We start from the raw sequence: 21227 nt of genomic DNA on the forward strand, positions 1-21227 counted from the left end.
CGTCACCCATGGGTCACTGCAGCCTCCTCTCCTTGGTTTTCTGTAGCTCCCACTCCCACAGTGAGAAACCCGGCTGTCACCACCCACCACCCATTTACTTAATTATTCACATTCTGACTACTGGACACACGTATAGAAGCGTAAGATTTTGTAACCCAGGCCCCCGTGGGGAACAACACGACCAGCTAGAGCCCAGGGCACATGTGTGAGGCCTTTTGCCTTCAATCTTCAGCCTCCACTCGTTGCCAAACTGATGTGCAGGCACCTCTCCACTCTCTTCAGTGACGCTGTTTCGTACGCTTGTAATACTGTTCACTGCTTTGTCGTACTCTGCATCCAACCTGGGCTTCCCCTGTCCTCCTAGATTTGTTTTATTTGCATACATTAAGGTTCACTTCGTGCTATAAAGTATAAAGTCTTTTGACAAATGCACAGTGTCAGGTATCCACTGTCACAGGATCACACAGAGTTTCGCAACCCGAAAAAGTCTCCCAGGCTCCCCTACTCAGCCCTCTGCGGCCGCTGATTTGTTGACCCTTCCAGTTCCTTTTCACAAATGCAAGGAAATATGAAGATATTCTAACCTCCCGTTTAGAACACAAAATGTAGCGCACAAATCACTCTGCATCTTGCTTTTTTCCCACTTAATGGGGCTCAGAGATCCTCCCTTGCTGGCACGTGGAGACCGGCCTCGTGCTACTATTCGGTGCGAGTCTGCAGCATGATTTATTTGACACCTGGGTTATTTCCGAGAAGTCACTGTTATAAAGAGTCCCCGCCCCCTCGGAGCCCTGCCGTCTCAGAAGCAGGCAGTCATCTGCAGAGTGATGCCAGAGGTGGGCTGCCAGGCAAAGGGTGAGCACTGCGGTTTTATAGGAGTTGGCTGGTAACCCAGCCTCAGACTGGCCTGGACCCGGGCTCCCCGCAGCCCTGCTGAGGGTGTCCTGACAGATGCCAGCGGCTGTGGAGCTGGGAAGTGACAAAGGGTCTCTTGGGACCACTTTGCACTTCCAAGCATCATTTCATGCATGTCATGCATTTCAAGGACACGGACAGTTAGGAACTGCCCGTGTCGAGTCCCCATGCTTTTCTGTAGAGTCACTGGTCTCTTCTTCCAGCATTGAATATGGGGGTCAGCATCTCGGGTGTGGTTTAATTAAAAACAGCTGCTGGGAGAGGGCCGGCTCCAGCCTGACTCAGAACCAAAACCTGCAGCAGATTTTGTTTGTTGAAAATGAACAGTAAAGGGACTGAGAAAAACAGCAGACAAATCCCAGCTGAAGTCCAATCTGCAAAAGTACCTGGCCAGTCCTCAAAACTGTCAAAAGTCATGAAAAACATGGAAAATCTGAGAAACCATCACAGCTCAGAGGAGCCTAAAGAGACATGATACTTAAGTGTGAGGCGGTGTCCCCCGTGGGCTCTGGGGACAGAAAAGGACACTAGGGAAAAGCCAAGGAAACCGAATGAAGTATGAACTTCAGTTAACAGTGATGTATCAATCAATGTTGGTTCATCAGTTGTGACAAACGTACCATAACAACATGAGATGATGTTGTGGAAACAGGGCGTGAGCACGTGAGGATCTCTGCACTGTCATTGCAACTTTTCTGTAAATCTAAAACTATTTTAAATTAAAAAATTTCGTTAAAAAAAAAATACAAGGACGAGGAGCCACTGAAACAAAACAAAATGAGACAAAAAAAGAGCCACTTAAAAAAGTGAAGGGGGGCTTCCCTGGTGGCGCAGTGGTTGAGAATCTGCCTGCCAATGCAGGGGACACGGGTTCGAGCCCTGGTCTGGGAAGATCCCACATGCCGCGGAGCAACTAGGCCCGTGAGCCACAACTACTGAGCCTGCGCATCTGGAGCCTGTGCTCCACAACAAAAGAGGCCATGATAGTGAGAGGCCCACGCACCGTGATGAAGAGTGGCCCCCGCTTGCCGCAACTAGAGAAAGCCCTAGCACAGAAACGAAGACCCAACATAGCAATCAATCAGTCAATCAATCAATCAATCTTTAAAAAAAAAAAAAAAGTGAAGGGACCAGAGGCTGTGCTCTGCAGCTGCCTGGGCTCAGACCCCGACCACTAAGTCTGAGGGTCTGCTTGCTTGGTCCATGTGCCGCCCCAGAAACTCTCTTTAATAAGTCACGTCCACCCTCAACCACATCTGGAACCTCGGCACCATCCCATAGGACAGGACTGTGGTCCCATTTCATGGATAGAGTGATGGAGGCTGAGAGAGGTAAAATACCTTACCCAAGCCACCCTGTTAGCAAGAGGCCAATCTGGAATTAGGGTAAGTGAATGAGAGCCAGGTTAGAGCCTGCAAGTGGCTGGCTCTGATGAAGGGACCAGAAAGAAGGGGAGACTTGTAGCGGACGCACAGGGTGGAGTGTGCAGTGAGATGGTCAGTGCCCACGTGAGGCAGGGGCAAAGGAAGAGCAGTTTGTTCCCCTCTTCCCCTAACTCCTCCCAGAACTGGGAGCAATCTGGGAGGCCTCCCAGAGGAGGTGATGATTGAGCAGGGTTTGGTAGGATGTGTAAGGGTTTGCCAGGCAGCCAAGGGAGAAATGAAAGCGTTCTGGGCACTGGAGCAGCCTGAGCTGAGTCCTCCCCATGAGAAATGGCCAAGTGTGGTGATGTGCAGACATCTCCCTTCTTCCTGCTGCCTGACAGGGTGTGTGGGGTGGGCGATGATGGGAGACCCAGAGGCAGAGGGCTCCCAGGCCTCTCCCGGTCACCCTGTGCCCCTGTCTTTCCCGCAGGAATGTGTGTTTCTTGTATCTAGAAACCCCTGGCCTCGTCTGCCTGTCCCTTGGGTTCATGATTAGAGTCAAAAACCCAGACAGGAACTGGGGTGGGGGGTCCACTTTGGCAGGAACCCAATCAACCTCCTGTGAGCCTACCACCCACGGTCCTGGTCCCTGAGCTTCAGTCACCAGGGCCCCCAGCCTTGAGAGCCTTTGTCCTCTTTTGGTCACTGTTGCCTCGATGCAGGTGCCATGATGAGGTCTGTCACCCCATCCTGTCACTTGGCCCCCATATGGGCCACTTTCCTTCCCCTTCCTGGTAAGGGACTGCAGGGGCTGGCTGTGTGGGCCCTTCTCACCGTGGCTGCAACCCACACTCCCTGCTCACTCCCCATCCAGCCCTGCCCTCTGGCTGTGCTGGGACTTCTATCTGAACCTCCCTTGCCTGCTCTGACCTATCTTCCAAGGCACTGCCCAAATGTCACCACCTCCAGGAAGACTTCCCTGACTACCAAGCTGAGTTAATCTCCTCACTCCTGCCACCCTACCCCACCCCTGTACATGCTCAATTTGGGTTCGTCTGATGTTTTTCTCATGGTGACACTGGGGTTATGGGTTTGGGAGAGGAAGGTCACAGAGGTAAAGTGCCCTTCTCATCCCGTCCCAGCAAGGGCTCCTGCTGTTGACATGACCTATAACTGCTGAGGTCGGCCTGCGTGCCCAGGCCAAGGTGGTGATTGTCAGGTTTCTTCCCATGAAATTACCCTTCCCTTCTATTTCCATGAAGTGCTCCTGAGAAGGAAGTCACCTGCCCAGCCACACCTGAGGGCTGGGGAGGGTGGAGCAGCTACATAAATCACTTGGAATTCTGCTGCATGGGAGATTTGCTTCTTTCTCCTCCATTTACTACTTAGTTATGCAATCTTTTGTTTATATCAGTATGGATTTAGGAATATTCATTTTATACCTGGGGTTATAATCCAATACAACTTTATTTTGTTCCTTAAATTGTCCCAGCTTCCGCCATCGAGACCTCTTCTGTCATCCCCTGCATCTCTTGGACATAGTCCCATCATTGTGGGGATCCCTGGATCTATCAGCTATCCATCGATCTGTTGTCTGTCTGCCTGTCTGTCTATCTATCCTCTCTATCCCATTTCCTACTCTCTGGCCCTACAAGATGTCCCAGGCTCGCTGTGTACATTTCCTGCCAGGGAATGTGTTTCATGTGCCAAGGCCAGGCTCGGAGCCCCCTCGTCCAGGCAGCCCCCCCGGCTATCTCCAGTTGACATGGGGGCTGTTTGGTGGCCCCGGCCTCTCTGCTCGCCCTCTGTCACAGTCACTCCGACTGTTTCCTTGGCTGTCTTTACCACTAGGCCGAGAGCCCTGGAGGGCAGGGTCGCCTGATTCATCCATTCATCCAGGTCCCCAGTGTCCACACTGAGCTAAGCACAGGGTGGGGCTGGGCAATGCTGTCAGCAGCCGGACCCTGCCCCCGCTGGCCATAAGGATAATAATCGCTCTCCTTTGTGGGCCCCCCTTCCCCACGCCGGCGGGGGCTGGGCCTGGGCAGACGACCCAGGGCAAGAGTGAAGTACTCACCAGGGTTCACACCTGGGCAGAATCTGTGCTCTTCACCACCTTAGCGCGTACTGTGCCGGGTCAGCATGGCATTAACAAGACTGGCACGTGAGGTGCTGGGATGGAAAATCTGACCTTTGTGAAGCCAGGAGGGCTCGGTGGGGGGAGAGAGGTGGAGGCCGTGCCCACCTGCATGGTGAGGGGAGACCCCGGGCTCACACCTGGATTGGCACCAGATCGGTGGGTGCTCCAGCCAGGCCCCCCACGCCGTGGCCTGTGAAACCTGCAGCTGGGTGGCTGGGCGTGTGAAGGGCACAGGTGTGGAGGTCCAGCTGCGGCGGGGCTGCTGCTCGGAGCCTGCGGTGGCCCGTGGATGAGACCTGAGTCCCTGCCACCCAGCTGCCACCCTGGAGAGCCAGGAAGGAAGTGGGGAACTGGAAATCGGGCAGGAGGAGAGGGGTGAGCGTCCTGCACGGCTTTGCCCTATCCGAGGCGGTAACTCAGGGGGCTGCCCTTTCTGCGCGTCTGGGACAGGCAGGTCCTGCGCACAGGGGCTCCTGTTCAGGTGCCTGTTTGTTAGTCATTCAACAAACGCTCGCAGACTTCCCTGGCAGTGCCCTTGAGGGTCCTCGAGTGTTAGCCTAGCGGCAGCCTAGACACAAACCCCAGTTACAGCACAGATGTGCCCAGGGCCCTCAGGGCTGGGGAAGGGGTGGCTTGTCCACGTCCGCGAGGCCTCAGAAGGAGGCGATGCAGGAAGGAGACTTTGGAGACAGACAGGAGTTGAGGTCACAGCCTGGAGGAGAAGGTGACCAGGAAGAGGATGTGCAAATGCAGGGGAAGTGGGGGGTCACAGGGGATCAGGGAGCCCAAGGACCCCAACCATCGGGGGAACGGGGTGGCCTGAGTGTGACAGGTCAGTGGAAAGTGAAGGACCAGGTGCTGAGTGGCCGGTGGTGCTGTTTTCTGAGATTCGGGGGAGGGAGGGAGGGGTGGGTGGTGGGCAATGGGGGCTGTTGTCCAGTCCCACCGAGAGGAAGGCCTGGCACCGCCCTCAGGTGTGAGGTGGCACCTGGACTGTCAGTGGGGGCAGAGGGCTCTGAAGTCCCCGACCTTCACGCTCACACCTAAGAGCGAGTGTAGACAGAGCAGTGTGGCAGGTGAGGCAGAGGGTGACCGCCGAGGGGCCAGTGAGATGAGGACGGGGGCGAAACCATGGGATTTAGCAACGCGGAAGGTGCTGGCGGCCTGGGCAAGGGCAGTTTTGGGGAGTGGGTGAGTGAGGCTCAGGAGGGGGTACCGAGCTGGCTGGGGTAGAAGGCTCTGGAGGTTTCGCCGGAAGGGAGCAGAGATGAGAAGTAGCCAAATGAATGAAACGGGGGCTGAAACGGGGGCTAACCCCCAAGCCAGCATCATCCACGTGTAGGCCTGGTCCAGCAGGGAGCGACATCGGGGGGGGGGCCTGCAGAAGTTCCCCCCGAGCCCTCCTGCCCTGTCCCACCTGCAGTGGTGGGTCTTGGCTGGCAGGCCTCTGGGAAGTGTGTGCTGGGGCCTGGGTTAATGTTTGCACAGCCAAGTTCAAGATCCATCCCCTGGTGCCTGGGCTGGGATAACGTCCAGAATTCCAGTGGGGTTGCCACACCCCGCTTCAGGAATGCTGGTGCTCTGGGGAGTGGGGGCCCACGGGATCGGGGTGTCCCTGGGGTCTCGTTTATAAGCTGGGTGGCTTCCCCAGGCTCCCAGGGAAAACGGCAGCCGTGAAGGCCACGCCGTGCTTGCCAGTCTGGAGCCCCTACTCCCACCTCCTCCAGGCAGCCGCCTCCTGGCCACCCACGACTCAGGGGATGGATGGTCCAGGGCAGTGGGGCGAGCCTGTCCTATGATGGGAGGAACCTCTAAGACACGGCCACTGCCCGCTGTGTGGCCGCTTTGAACCCCGTCCCTTAATTTTTTTATATATATTTATTTTTATTTATTTAATTGGTTGCGTCAGGTCTTAGTTGCAGCTCACTGGCTCCTTAGTTGTGGCACGTGAACTCTTAGTTGTGGCATGTGGGATCTAGTTCCCCGACCAGGGATTGAACCCGGGCCCTGTGCACTGGGAGTGTGGAGTCTTAACCACTGTACCACCAGGGGAGTCCCCATTCTGTCCCTTATTTTTTAAAGGAAGGGGCTGCTTTGAACTGGTGGGTACCACAGGGCCCCCCTAAGGATGTGACAAGGAGGACATGCCAGTCCGGGCCTTGCTCCCTTATAGGCTGTGAAAACAGCCTTTGTCCCTTCTTACCAACTTCCTCCGAGTGCCCTGTCCCATTATTTGGGGTGTTGACGAGGGAGTACCCCTCTTCTGAATGTGGAGGAGTCCCAGGCACAAATACACGCAGGCACCTGGCCAGCTTGTGGGCCGAGGAGGGGAGCCAGGGCAGCAGAGTCAGCGATTCCTGGGCAGAGGGCGACGCCTGCCCGGACAGAGCTGGACGGCCTGGGGCCACGGCCACTGCGGGTGGTGTCTCCGGTCCACAGGAACTGCTGACCGCTTCCTGCAGGCCTTCGACCCGGCCCGGGTGGCCATCAGTCATCTGGAAAGGCTGTTTGGTCCCGATATCCTTGTTTTGCAAAGAGCATTTCCTGAAATCACGGGGCCTAGAGCTCTGCTCATCTTTGATCGGGCCTGGTTTCAGCTGCTGAGGCCGGAAACAACAAACACAGACCGAGCTCTGCTGAGCACACACATGGTTCTAGCCCTTTCTGCAGGTCCAGCGGCAGCCGCGTGCCAGGCTCCAGACTAGCAGCTTCTCTCTCTGTCCCGGGCTCCGACCTCAGACTTGGATGTGCAAAGGAAGGACCTCTCAGGCAGATTGCTCCTTAGACCCGGGTGGGGCTCAGGAATGCACTGGCCTTGGAAGGAGTGTCTTTCTGGGAGATTGCTTTAGTCGGGTCACATCTGCATCTGACAGATGTGGAGCCAGAGACCAGGAAAGGTGACGGGGCGTTGCTTGGCGTGGACCAGTGGGAGCCCTGGGTTCACCCCCTCCTGTGACCTTTGGGTGAGGGGCTTTCTCTTCCCAAGTCTCAGTTTCCCCACAGCCTGAAGGACGGACTTTGCTACCTCACAGCCCAGTCACCTGTCTTTATTGGGAACATTCTTAAGTGCTGGTTCTCGGTAACCCTCGATAATTCAGCAGTTACAGTCCTAACCAGCGGGAGGAGGGAGGAAGGGTGCAGCTTCCTGCATCGTGTCCTGAGCCGGCGTCAAGCACAGGACGGTCTTCAGCTCTCTGGTCATGACTGGTCCTCCAGGCTGCCTGGTGCTGGTGCCGGCTCCACCATTCTCTACTTAGATGCTCTCCTAATGTTACCGAATCCAAGCTCGGTCTGCTCACTGCACGACAGTCCAATAAATCGGGACGAGGTGTTGAGGCAAGGAATAGCGACTTTATTTGGAAAGCTGGGTGTCTGAGAAGATGGCGGACTAATGTCCTAGAGTACCATCTTTTTTAAAAAAATAAATTTACTTATTTATTTATTTAATTTTTGGCTGCGTTGGGTCTTCGTTGCTACGCACGGACTTTCTCTAGTTGCGGCGAGCGGGGGCTACTCTTCGTTGCGGTGCGCGGGCTTCTCATTGCGGTGGCTTCTCTTGTTGCGGAGCACGGGCTCTAGGCGCGCGGGCTTCAGTAGTTGTGGTGCGCGGGCTCAGTCGTTCTGACTCGCGGGCTCTAGAGCGCAGCCTCAGTAGTTGGGGCTCACAGGATTAGTTGCTGCGCGGTATGTGGGAACTTCCTGGAGGGCTTGAACCCACGTCCCCTGCATTGGCGGGTGGATTCTTAACCACTGCGCCACCAGGGAAGTCCCCTAGAATACCAGGGAAGTCCCCTAGAGTACCATCTTATCAGGGTCTGAATGCCAGTTTCTTTTATAGAACAGAGACAGGGAGGAAGTAAAGCAAAAAGGCTTTTTTTTTTTTGCATGTCTTGCAAAATATCTCCTGGCTTGGCCAGCCTCGGGGAGGGGATGTGTTAATTTCTTTTCTGCAGCCATTCACAGGTGGGCAGGGTCAGAATGTCTTCCTGTGAGGTGAACAAAGGCACTTCAGTTTAACATTCAGGCAGAGGGGCAGGGTTCCCTGAGGCAGGCCATTATGCTTGCAGCTAACGGCAGCATTCTTTTAGTGATTATAGTAACAAACGCAGCAAAAAGCAAAGATTAAAGTAAAAGAAACAGATCCAACATGGAGTCAGATCCTGTTCTTCCCTGTTTCACTAATGGTGAACCTTTCCACATCCCAATTCCAGGGTGGCAGGGGACGTTTTGTGGTGACTCCTTCCTGCATCAGTGGCAGGGTGATCCTGAGGTGCTTTTCCATGAATTCCCCATCCCGCCCCATTCTCTAGAGCAGGGCCCATACCCAGGGCCAAATCCCACCCCTGTTTTGCAAATAAGGTTTTCTTGGCACCGGGCCAAGCCCACTCATTTCCTATCACCTAAGCCTGCTTTCAGGCTGTAAACGTAGGGTTGTGGTGGAGCCCACATTATGACCTGAAAAGCCAAACCTATTTATTCTCTGTCCCTTTATGGAAAGTATCTGCTGCCCCTGCTCTAGAATCACCTGTACGTCTTGCTTCCACTGTCTGGGCTGTTGCAGAGACCCAGCAGGGAGTAGTCCTGTCCCCCAACCCTACACCCACCCCCTCCCCAGGGCCTCTGCATTCCTGGGATTCACCATTTATGTTTATGGCCTGTTGTAGATTAACCCTCAGGGCAAGAGGGTGACCTGCCCCCAGAATCTGCAGCCACCAGAAGTGGCTGTGGGATGCTTCAGCAAGCTGCATACCTGGAGCAGGCCAGGCTCACGTGCTCTTCTGGCTGGCCCTGTCCCCAGGCAGACCTTTACACCTTCTCTCTGCCTAGTCCCTCTTCCTCCAAGATTCAGCTGAGGAGACTCCACCTCCAGGAAGCCTTCCTAGATTTCACCTTCCTCTTCTTCCCCTTCCTTTGGCACTGCACAGATCGTGCTACATCATCCCAGTCTGTTTCCAAGTCTGTAACCCCAACTTGTCTGAGCCCCCCTGTGGGTGGGGACTTGAAGTCAGAACTGGGGTGATGGAGCCAAGATGGGTGGTGGCAGGGGTAGCTCTGGACCCCAAAGTGCAGAGCAGTCACAAGGCGGAGTGGGGGACCCACCAAGAGGCTGGACCACGTGCCAGGGAGGCTGTGCAGGGGATCCCAGCTGGGCCTGGGGGTTGGGCTAGGTCACCTTTCCTGGCCCAAGACTGTGCTGATACAACCCCTCACAGTCCCAGAGGACCGAACATGCTCTAAGATGACGTGACAAAGTTAGAAATTGCTTTTTGTCTTTGTAGGACCACAGTTGTTGCTATTTGCTCCATGAGTTAAAAAATAAGCAGAGGACGGAAGGCAGGGCACCCCACAGCCCCTGTCCCCCAGCTCTGGATGGCAGCCCAGGGCCAGCGTCTATGGTCTAGGAATCAGGCGGGAGCCGTCCTGGGGGCTCATTGGGAACCTCCGTCCACAATGGCAGAGCAGAGTCCAGGCGGGCTGAAGGTGGGAGGGGGCCAGCTCAGACCCGCAGGGATGGTTAAAGAGAAGCTGCAGCTGGGTTGCTGGTGGGTGGCCACAGGTTGTCCCACAGGAAGTTCCTGAGAGCTCTTCCTCTGGCTGTGTGTCTCATGCCTTAGAGTGTCGGGGGTCTGCTTTGGCCCCGGGCGGCCCTGGTGTCTGCCTGGGGGCTGTGTGACCCGACCCGGGGCAGGTCCTGCCTCTCCTAAGCCCGTTTGCTACTCACTCCAGTGGGATGGCGGTAATACACTGGAATGGCAGCATCTTTTTGGCAAGTGATAATTGGAATTTATTACAACCCTGCAGGGATCAGAGCTGCTGACCTGGGAGGGCACTTAGAGATCTCTAAGCCCAAGTTGACCATTTAAAAGGGGGGGAGCGAGGCCCATGAGGTGACAGGCTACCTCAGGGGCACCCGAAGCCTGGGCTGGGCTGGGGTTGAAACCAGCCTCTTGCACGCAGGGCTGTATAGGGCTGCCCTGTGGTGCAACTTCCAGGAGGGACCCCTTATTTGGAAAGGCCCTCCCCGCCTGAAAGGCTCGCATTCTTCCCTGGAAGGCTATTAGGGTGCACTTGTAGAGTTGGGGTGCACTCTGTGAAGTTAGGGTAGAATATGCAGAGTTGGGGTGCTCTGTGCAGAGCTGAAGGATGCTGGGCACAGTGGGGGAGGCTCTTGGAAACCCCCCGGCCTTGGGCCAAGAATGCAGCTACAGAGACAAACAGGATACGGGGTCTCGGGCCGCAGCGGGGCACAATGGCCAGGAGAGGAAACGTGTCCAGAACCTTTTATGGATGTGGAGCCCGTCTGGGGCCTCTTTCAACACAGTTTCCAGAAAAACAAAGGGAGCAGAAGCGAGCAGCTCATGTTCCGCACAATGTGGGGTTCTGGAGAGCTGGCTGGAGAACCGGGGGGCCCCAGTCCACAGACAGAGGCCAGGCTTGGAGAGGTCACACCTCCCTGCGGGGGAGGGAGAGCTGCTGGTGGGAGCAGCTGCCTGGCCCCCTGGGACCCAGGGGGTGGCGTGAAATCCTCCCCCGTTACTTGGCCTGTGGTCTTGGGGGACAGTGAAAATGGCCGCCTGGAGCCTCTGGCTCCTGCCATGTGGTCCCCGAGCATGTTGGTGGCGTGTGGGGTGCGGCCCAGCTGGGCTGGGGGTGTGGGCAGCCCGAGCTCTGGGCCTGGCCTTTCTGGGGCCCCCAGAGGGAGTGGCTTGCCTACCCTGGACCTCAGTGGCCAGAGCTGCTCCGTGAGGGGCTTGAGCCTCATGCTGGCCCTCAGTGGGGACCTTGCTGGTGTGAGGTGGACACGTGCCCACCACGTCTCCAGCTGCCCCCTCACACCTGGGCTCTGGCCCACTGGGGAGGGGAGGGAGTTTGTGACATTGGGGTGACTGCATTAATGCTGGGAGTTGTTCTGAGAAAGGACAGACAGGGTGGGAGGGGGTCACCCAGAAATATCTCGGCCCTGAGTGGTTCTCACTCTGGGTGACATTGCCCCCAGGAGACAAGTGTCTAGAGATGTGAATGGTTGTCACAGCTGGGGTCGGCTTCAGTTGGTAGAGGCCAGGGATACTGCTAAATTCCCACAGTGTACATGGCAACCCCCTCCCCAGGACAAAGAGCAATCGCCCCAGATGTCAGCAGTGCCGCAGTTAGAAACCTAACCCAGGGGCTTCAGTGTCTGTCAGACCTGGTTCTGGGCTCACCTTCTAGCTGTCACCAGCCTTGGGCATGCCACCTCATGTCCCAGGCCTCAGTTTCCCTGTCTGTAAAATGGGCACATTACCACTGAACTCAGAGATGTTCCTGGTCATGAAGCCAGGCCATGAGTGAAAGTCCAGCCTTTCTCAAGCACAGGACGGAGAAGGTGGCCCTCTGTTCTTGATTCCTGGGTCTGGCCTGGGGCCAGCAGCCAGAGCTACACCCCTGCCTCCGTGAGGGCCTGAGAGCAGATGGGAGGCTAGGGCCAGGGGCCGACCCGTGTTCAGTTCCTGCTTCTTGTCTGAGACCCAGGAGACCCAGTTCTGGCTCCCCAGGCAGGGCTGAGATCCCCTGCTGTCAAACCCAGGTCGGGCCTGGAGCCCAGCGGAAAGGCAAAGAGGGAAGGAGAGCAGATGCCCAGCTGTCCCCTGTGCGCGTTCCCATTGACTGGGCCAACGGGCTGGGGCAGCACCGGAGCAGAGGGAAGGAGCTGCACGTACGTGCATGCACACTTGTGTGTGTAGGTGTGCACATGTGTGTATGTTTGCACGCACATGTGTGCACGTGTGTGCATGTACGTCTTGTGTGTGCACATGTATGCACGTGTGTGCGCGCGCGTATGTGTGCACGTGTGTGCGGTAAGTGGAAGAGGAAGAGAGAGCAGAGCTGAGGTTGGCAGGGCAGCTGTCAGACTTCCCCAATCCTGGCAGCTGAGGCGGGGTGGCCTCCACGTCCGAGCCTGGGTGCCGGGCCGTGGGCAGGCGGGGCAGGGCCTGGAGCTGGCCCAGGACGGAGCTAATGATCAACCAGCCCTCGGAGGCAGTGCAGCAGCGTGGGGCCCGCCTCTCTCTGGAGGCACGGGTGCAGGGAGGAAGTGGGGCAGGAAGAAGGGGCGGTGGCGGCCACTGTGCAGTCAGCTGGGGCGGTGGACACGGCCCGCGGGGCGAGCCAGTGAGGAGCCGGAGCGGCCACCCGGTGCCGCGGTCCTGCGGAGCGGGGCGCAGGTACGGGGCGCTGGACGGGCGGGCGAGGACGGCCGAGCAGGCGTCGTCCACAGAGCTGGGTCTTGCCACGGTCGGATCTGAGCCGTCTTTCCTTTCACTTTCTCGGAGACTTTTCTGACCTTCTGGGATCGGGAGGGAGCAGGACTGGAGTCTGGGGCGGCCCGAAGGCTGTGGGCACTGCTTACCGGACCACCGGGCAGAGCTCCGGGAGCACCCCGTGCTGCCCGGCAGCCATGGCCCCAGTGACGATGTCCGGCTTGACCAAGCACCGTCGCTCCCTTGATCTCGCTTGAGCGCCGCTTCACGCAGGCAGGCAGCCAGTGCGTCCCGAAGGTCTGGCCAGGACGCGGGAACATCGCCAGCAAGCAGGGTTCCGGGTCTAGGGGGCCTCCAGTGGGCCTCCACCCTGGGTTGACATCACCTCTGGCAGACACCACATGTGTCCCGGCCCGGGTGGCGCTGTAGCTAGCTGTGACCCAGTCACTCTGAGGTCACCACCCCTGGGCCTCCTCTCCATCAACAAGTAGGACGAGTGACTTGACCAGGGGCCCCAGCCAGAAGGTTCTCGGGGAGACCCAGACCCAAGGCTTCATAGCACCAGGTCCTGCCCTGGGCGTGTGGTCCGAGCACATCACTGAGACCCTCCCCCGGCCTGCAGTGACCCCGCCACCCCCCGGGAGCCCCAAGCCCTGTCTGTGGGAGTTTCCTAGAGATGACAGATGGCAAAGCCACACTGGCGGGATTTAGTGGTGCGGGTCCCTTGGGACGTGGCCTCCCACGGGGCGGGGGGCTGGGCACGGGGGGCGGTGCTGTGACTGAGCTTGTGGGTAGAGGTGTAGCCACAGAGTGTGTGCTCAGGCTCAGGGTGGGTGTAGAGGGCTGGACTCAGACCCTCCTGGGTTTAAATCCCACCAGATCCCCCGGCCGGGCTGAGCCAGCACAGCTGCTCGTGGAGCCTTCACGGCTCCTCTGTGAAATGGGCGCAGTGGCGCTCCTCCAGGCCGTCATGAGGACTAAGCCAGGACACTTAGCGCCACAGGGTGGTGGCCCCTGACAATGACAAGCCTTCCTGTATCCGGTGTTGAGAAGCGTCTGATGCCTGAGGTCACTTAATCCTCCTCCCGAAACGCCGCCTTTACAGCAGAGAAAATCAAGGCAGGGGGGACCCAGGGCGACTACTGTCCTGGGGCTGCCGTAACAAAGGGTCACAAACTGGGGGCTTCTAACGACAGAAGTTAATTCTCCGCCGGTTCTGGAGGCTGGAAGTCTGAAGCCCAGGTGTGGGAAGGGTGCCCCCCTCCTGGGGGTGGGGGCTCTGGGAGAGGGTCCTTCAGCTCTTGGCTGCTGCAGGCGTCCCTGGGCTCGCGGGGCGCATCGCCCTGGTCTCTGGCTCCATCTTCACACCGCATCCCAGGTGTGTCTGTGTCCCTCCTCTTCTTATAAGGACCCCAGGTGTGCAGGGACACCTCAGTCCTGTGTGACCTCATCTTAACCTCACCTGCAAAGACCCTGTTTCCAAATAAGGTCACCTTCTGAGGTTAGTGGCGGACATGAATTTGGGGGTGCACTGGTCACCCCAGTACAGGGGGTGACCAGACAACCCTCAAGAGGTGCTTCTTGGTGAGGTGGACGAGGTCTGCATGGCCCTCGAGGCATTTGTTCAGGACGGGTCCAGAGAAATCTTTGGCCAGACCTCCCCAAATCATCTCCTCCCCTTGTCCAGCCCACATTTGTTAAATGCAGCTGTAACCCAGGAGCACCATCCTTTAATCCACTGACCTCCTTGTAGGCGGTGTTTTCATGCTCATTCTCTGGTGGGTACACTGAGGCATGGGGCGGCCTCCCAGCCCACTGACCCCCAGGTCTCGGCGTTCTGGTGCCAAACTCCCGTCCCCTGGGTTTGGGTGCTGTGGCTGGGACCTGGGGCCTGTTGCCGACCCATCGGGTGGCCCGACAGTGAGCAGAGCAAAGAGGTCAGAGGCCACAGGGAAGGAGAGCCCCTGAGTCTCCGCAGGGCCGCCCGCGGGAGCTCCGGACACCCGCCAGGCTGCGGGCTGGGCGGCCCCTCCTGCAGTCGGGAGCCGGCAGCCTGTTGGGCTGAGCAAGGCTATTTTAGGACCCAGCAGGGAGGGACCCTCCCAGGGAGACAGAGCCCACTTCCTCATGCAGGCTGTGACTAGGAACCCCACGCTTACGACTGTCACCGGCAGCCCTGCCTGATGGGCAGGCCCCTCACCAAGCAAGTGGGAAGTCCCCTGAGCCCCGAAGCCTTCCGTTTTCTCAGGAAACCGGCCCTGAGCTGCTGGGGGCAGGCCCGTGGGGCAGGGACGCAGGCGCTGATGAGCTGGTCCTGACTCCTGGGCGGAGGCGGGGAAGGGAGTCAGACGCCCTGGGTGTGGGTTGTGCGAGATGCCTGGCTGTAGAGAGGGGGGACGAGGACACCGGCTGGGGGTTATAGAGACCCCACAAACAGGACCTGTGCAGGACAACGGGTCCAAGTGCCCTACTGAGATGCTTCAGAAGAGCAGAGCAGCGGGGATGGCAGCCTGGCCTCCAAGCCGCGTGCTTCCCGGTCCCGGCACCGACCTGTGCCCAGGCCACGGTGCCCTCGATGACAGGTATGGGGCTCGCTGTTTTCAGAGTAAAGAGAGGAAGGAAACAGACGATGGCTTGGCTGGGGGCTGAGGAGGGCCAGACAGACGGAGCGGCACCCTGAAAGATGCCAGGAGGTCTTCGTGCGTGACAAGGGTGGGGACGGCCCCCGGGGACCAGGGAACGGGGAGTACAAGGCACCAGGGCTTGAAATGACATTGGACATTTAACAAAGGTTGCTGGAGAATTCTGCAGCAATGCTGCGTTCCTGGAACCTGCTGGTCCATGCTGCTTCTTCCTCTGGCAAGGGAGCTTCCTCTGCCCTACTCCCTCCTCCCTGGGGGCGAGGGGCTGCCTAGAAGGGTACCAGGGTGGGCATGGACAGGGGTGTGTGGGGGGCGATGTGAGTGTGTGAGAGAGTGTTAATGTGAGAGTATATATATATGTGTGTGTGTCTGTGTGTGCGAGTGTGTGTGTGTAGAGGGTTGAGTTGCCCACCCCTCGGAGCCCAGCCCAGTTTCTCCATCTGTAGAACGGAGTGATGTGCTTTCCCCGCCGGCCGCAGTGAACCTGGCTGAAGCACCCGGTGCGTGCAGGTGTTGACAAATACTTGTGTCTGAGGCCCTCTGGGAGCCGGTGGAGACTCGCCACCGCCCCGGGACAGCCTTGGGTCCGTAGTTCTGAAAATACTCCTTGCTGGGTCTGACGGAGGTCCAGCTCCCCTGATCCTGGTGAAAATTCGAGGCAGAGAAGTGAACCCAAGGCCCCCCCTTGCAGGTGCCACCTCCACTCTCTCCTCCTCTGTCCTTTCTGCACAAATACAGGAACGAAACTTCCAAGGGATAGAACGCAGCCCTTCTCAGGGTTCACGGTGCTCTGGTGGCTCCTCTGTGCGTTCACGGGGCGCTCAGTGCTGTGCCCCCCGCAGCCCTGCGCCTCACCTGAAACAGCCCGTGCCCCGTGTCCTGTGCCTCAGCCCCCAGCCCCGAGGTGGCGTGACAGCTGCCGCCCTCCGCCTCCGCATCTCCTGCCCATTCTCTGCTGCAGGAAGCGGGTGGAGCTGGGAGACCGGCCAGGGGCTCTCGGGGCTGTCCAGGCCCAGTGGGCTCCGAGCCCCATGTTCCTCGCCAGCGTCCTCTGGGTCTCTCCTGGGCCCCCCGCTCCCCAGCACCCACCGCAGGACGGGGTGTGGGTCTGGAGGAGGCCAGGCCTGCTTTCCAGTTTGCAGTTCTGTCCCCAGGGAAGGGTCTCAGAGGTGTGCTCTCCTGTCTCCCCGTGCGCTCTGCTCTGTGCGGAGGGAATGCTCGCCAGCCCGGTCTGGGTCTGGGGTTGAAATCTCCCAGCTCTCCATCAGAGAACAGAGAGACCCGACAAGAGGGGCTTCCCTTGCACCTGCTTCCCGGCCTTGCTCTTGCCCACCCTCCGTGTGAGTGAGCAGGGCCATTCCTGTCCCCTCTGTCCCTGAGGTGGAAACTGAGGGGGACGTGGGTGACTCCCGTCCTTGTGGATGGGGGCAGGGGCTCTGCCTCTGTGCCCAGGCTGCACACCCGCCCTCCCTGTCACCCCTGCCTGGAAGGGGTGCCGTGTCCTGCTGTGTCCTCTAACTGGCGACCAAACCCCAGACCCTGGGAGCACCGTCTGTCGGGGTCATAAAGGCCCTCGCTCCTCTCTGGCCCCAGGAAAGAGTGGTGCATGATGACCGGCTCTCGGGGGGGAGGCCCGAGGGCACCCCGGGAGTAGGGAGCCATCTCTGGTTCCTCCCCGGCCACTTCCTCCTTTCCCGCCCTCTGCCACCTGCTTCCTTCCCTCACGGGACAGCCTGGGACCTGGCCCATTTCCTGCAAAACTGGACAGCGTTCCTTCCGGGGACTCTGCTGGGGTGCAGGCCTCTTCTGGTGAGAGAGACGGGGCCCACTGAGCCCCCCAGGACGCGGGGTTAGTTATAAGAGCAGCAGGACCTTCCGGGAATCCAAGGCTGGAGTCACAGCCCAGCTGAGCCCCGTATGAAATGCAGCTGAATATTCTTCTCTCGGGAGATGCGCTGTCTCTGGGGGAGTCTCTCCCTCCCAGCCCTAGCTGGGTGGGGGGTGCCGTGGGCTTATCTCTAAACCATGGTCCCGGCATGTCCCAAGAGGACACCTGCTCTGTTCCCTGTTCCCACACGGCCTTTATTGCTTCCATGTCGCGCTTGTGGTGCGCGGGCTTCTCGTTGCGGTGGCTTCTCTTGCTGCGGAGCACGGGCTGTAGGCGCGTGGGGTTCAGTAGTTGTGGCACGTGGGCTCAGTAGTTGTGGCTCACGGGCTCTAGAACGCAGGCTCAGTAGTTGTGGCACACGGGCTTAGTTGCTCCGCGGCACGTGGAATCTTCCCGGACCAGGGCTCGAACCCGTGTCCCCTGCATTGGCAGGCGGATTCCTAACCACTGCGCCACCAGGGAAGCCCCGGTGGGAACGTTTTGAGCAGCCTCCAGGTGTCAGGATCTGAGCCACTTCCTCGGGGTCTGTGGATGAGCAAGAATGGGCCCCTACCTGCCCACAAGGACTTCCAACTGGAAGCAAACGTAGGCACGTGTCTCCAACAGAGTCTGTTCCAGGCGGACTGTGCTGTTTGGAGGGGAAGTGGCCGGTGAGCAGAGCTCTGGAAGGATGCTCAAGGGTCCGCCAGGCAAAGAGGAGGCATTCTCTCCTCTTGACCCCAACTCTGGCGGCAGCATCCGTGCTGGTGCCGGCCGCCTGTCTTCCTAGAGAGGTCGCCACTGCTGACCCCTGCACTCTCTTCTCTCCACAGAGGCCAGCCCGGCATGCCGAGCCCTTGGCGCTGAGGCCACTGCGTCATGGAGGGCCCGGCGGAGACGGCCGCTGAGGAGCTGGCCCCGACGGGGAGGGGGCCTGTGGGGCCCTCGGGAGGCAGCGGTGACCGCGGGGTCCAGAGAGCGGGAGTGAGTGCGTCAGTCGTCTGGCAGCGAGCAGGGCCTGAGGAGGCCAAGTCTACCGTTGGAAGCGGTGAGTGCGGCGTGTGTGTCCACCGGCCGTGCACCCCACCCAGGATGGAGCTGGGTGCCTGCGCCGTCCGTGCTTGTGCCGAAGGAGGATGCGCCCAGTGAGCATTTACGACAGATGCGGGCCCCCCTCGTGCTTGTCCAGGGCACGGCGAGAGGGGCAGGGGTGGGAGAGTCTAGAAATGCAGCCCTGGGTGAGTTTATAGCTCTTGTACAGCTTTGGGTGCCCACAGTTCTGCTTTGTCCTTGGAGGTGAGCCCCGGGGATTACTCAGGACGGGGCGTCCCTCATTCTTCCAGGAGGGCAAACCAAGGCCCAGGGAGGGGAAGGAAGCAGTGCCTGGGCCAGGCCCCCGGCAGGATTACTTCCTGAACAGCGGAGGAGGAGGGGTGTGACAAGGGCAGAGCCACCTCCCACCTGACCTGCCCAGCTGCGTGCAAGAGGGGCTGTGCGGGGAGCAGGGCTGGGCTGCCTGCCGGGGGACCTGGTTCCCATCCTGAGTGTCGCTGGGCCACTTGACGTGGAAACCTGAGGGGTGGCCTAGGTGATCTCCAGGACCCCTCTCCCTAACTCCTTGGGTCCTGGAGGAGAGGAGGGAAGGGCGGGGGGAAGGCTGAGGTGGGCCCAAGCCCCTCCGCGAGCCCGGGACAGCCTGTCCTCCTGTCCCTCCCCGGGCTTCCCTTCATCACATCGTCACCTTCAGCCTGGTCACCTGCTTAGTTGCCTCTAGGGCTCAGCACATAGCAGGTGCCCAATAAATATTGGAATGACGAATGATCGATGCTTTGGGAGAACGGAAACAAAACCTCATACTCGGTGCCTGGCCCAGAGCCTGACGCCGTGCATGATCGGCGATTAGAGGTATTTTTACACCCGTTTTCTTGGTCCTTCCGGGCGTAAGCGGAGATGGGAAAGGTCGGGGTGGCCCTCGTGGGTGCTGACTCCTCTAGTCAGACACCTGCCTGGCCTGGAAGAGGGGCTCTGAGGAGCTGTGGGGCCTGGCCTGGGGATTCCACTGGGTCGGGCGCCCTCCAGAGCTCGCCAGCACGCGACAGAGGAGCTGGGTTCCGCCGGATGCATGGGGGCCGGACCAGCCTCCCGCATGACAGCCCAGCCCAGGATGGGCCGTGAGTCCTAGAGCGTGGGATTCCTGCTGTCGGTGCTGTGGCCGAGCCAGAAGCATTCTGACCGTGTTGCCAAGTGTTTCCTGCCCTAGCTGCCCCACAGCACAGCTGGCATTGGCTGGCATTGGGGTGGACCTGTGAGCCCAGGCAGCGGGGTCTGGGAGCCCCTCCTGTCTTCCTGGGCTCCCTGGCCCCGAGTAGCCAAGTGGCCAGTGGGCTCTCACCCCATCCACCCAGAGCCCCTTCCCCTTTCAGCTTCTTTTGCAAATTGACAACAAAAGTCACAAGAAATAATATAAATAATTCCCATTTACACCACCCAGGTTCCTCAAATGTTGACATTTTCCTACACTTGCTTTCTCTCTTTCTGCATTTACAAATATATTTATATTTCAGGACAGTTTAAGAGTAAACTGCAGACATGATGCCCCTTTTACCCCCCAGTGCTTTGGTGTGTGTGTTTCCTAAAACCAGGACCTGCTCGTACAGAGCCATTGTGCAATGATTTCAAACTTCAAACTCTCCTGGTTTAAACAACACCATTATCTAATCTACAGACGGACCTCACTCCCATCCTGCCATCTGTCCCCGTAATGTCCTTTCCACCAAAGAAAACCCTCGTCAAGCTTTGCATTCTGTGGCCATGTGCCTGTGGAGCTTTCTAACCTGGAGGTTGATACTTTGAAGATTCCGGGCCAGGAATTCTGTAGAATGTTTGGGTACAACTCAGTTCAAGTGTGGCTGTTTCTTCAGGATTGCAGGCAGGTACTTGGGCAGAAATACCCCAGAAGTGTTCAGTTCCTCTCAGTGCGGCCGACCAGGAGAACTCGATGTCCATTTGTCTGGTCCCTGGTGACGTTCACGGCTCACGTCCATCACTTGATTAAGGAGGTGTTTGACAGCGTAAATATCACTGTCAAAGTCACCCTTCTTCCCTTTGTCATGAGTACGGAGCCCGTGGGAAGATACTTGGGGACTTTGTGACTAGTCGGTTCCTCTGGTCCTAATCAAGCACTAGTTTTATCATCTGTGCAAGGTTCTTGACTGAAATCATAACATTACGAAGGTTGCTAAATGGTGACTTTCTAATGCTGTGTTCTTCTGACATTTGTTAATGGACCTTCCATGGAAAAGAAGAGTTGTCCCCTCTCCCCAGGTATTCATTTATTTATTTTAGCGTGTGTGGGCTCAGAGGTCTTTATTTCATTCTCTGGACTCTAGCAGTTGCTGTCATTTATTTTGTTGTTCACATTGCCCCCGATTTGGTTTTGTGATGCATCTCCAGCATCCTGTGAGCACGTCCTACTTTCTGGGACAACAAGAGGCTCATATCTCATCTCTGCTCTCCCTGTCGCAGCCCTGGAATCGGCCTTTCCTCAAGGAACCGTGGCTTCTCAGGGGGAGGATGGTGCTTAAAGCCAAGATCTGGGTGCCGTGCCCTTGTTTGGATTTGACAGGCATTTCTGAGTCCCCGCTCTGCGGATGCAGAGCAAACAAGGGCTGGAAATGGGCTCTGACCACACAGGCTTAGGGCTGGTGTACCGTAGGTGGGGAGAGAGCAGAAATGAGCCTATCGTTTTGCACGGTCCAAGGCCAACGTGGCAGTACCGTGCCCACGGCTGAGCGGGACTTCCCCGGGGTGAAGAGGCTGCAGTGAGGTTGGTTCAGCACCGTCTGTCGGAACCACAGGTGTTTCCAGATCAGATCCCCTTTGAGCTGAAAGCCCTGATTTCTCATCCCATTGCACAGATGAGAACCGAGCAGGGCGGAGACGGGTGTGTGTGTGTGGAGGGGTCTGGCCAAGTTGCAGACTGGGAGCTGGCTTCCCGGCTGGGGGCTGGGGGCAGCGACAATCGGCAGAGGACCGGCCTCACAGGCCAGTCAAAATCAGGAT

General features: G+C 58.3%; 1 protein-coding gene across 6 annotated transcripts in view; it reads left to right on the top strand.

The window, feature by feature from the left end:
* Nucleotides 1-12504: 12504 nt before the first annotated feature.
* SH3TC1 (SH3 domain and tetratricopeptide repeats 1) overlaps nt 12505-21227 on the top strand; it is a 36593-nt gene continuing 27870 nt past the window's right edge. For 2 of the 6 annotated variants that reach the window (XM_036853727.1, XM_036853733.1), the window contains exons 1-2: nt 12505-12620; nt 17999-18213. In XM_036853727.1, coding sequence (XP_036709622.1) covers nt 18045-18213 — 169 coding nt within the window. In that variant the 5' untranslated portion in view covers nt 12505-12620; nt 17999-18044. The other 4 variants (XM_036853728.1, XM_036853729.1, XM_036853731.1 and 1 more) reach the window with 4 other exon arrangements.

Source organism: Balaenoptera musculus, chromosome 5 (assembly GCF_009873245.2).
Source record: "Balaenoptera musculus isolate JJ_BM4_2016_0621 chromosome 5, mBalMus1.pri.v3, whole genome shotgun sequence".
Lineage (NCBI taxonomy): Eukaryota > Metazoa > Chordata > Mammalia > Artiodactyla > Balaenopteridae > Balaenoptera > Balaenoptera musculus.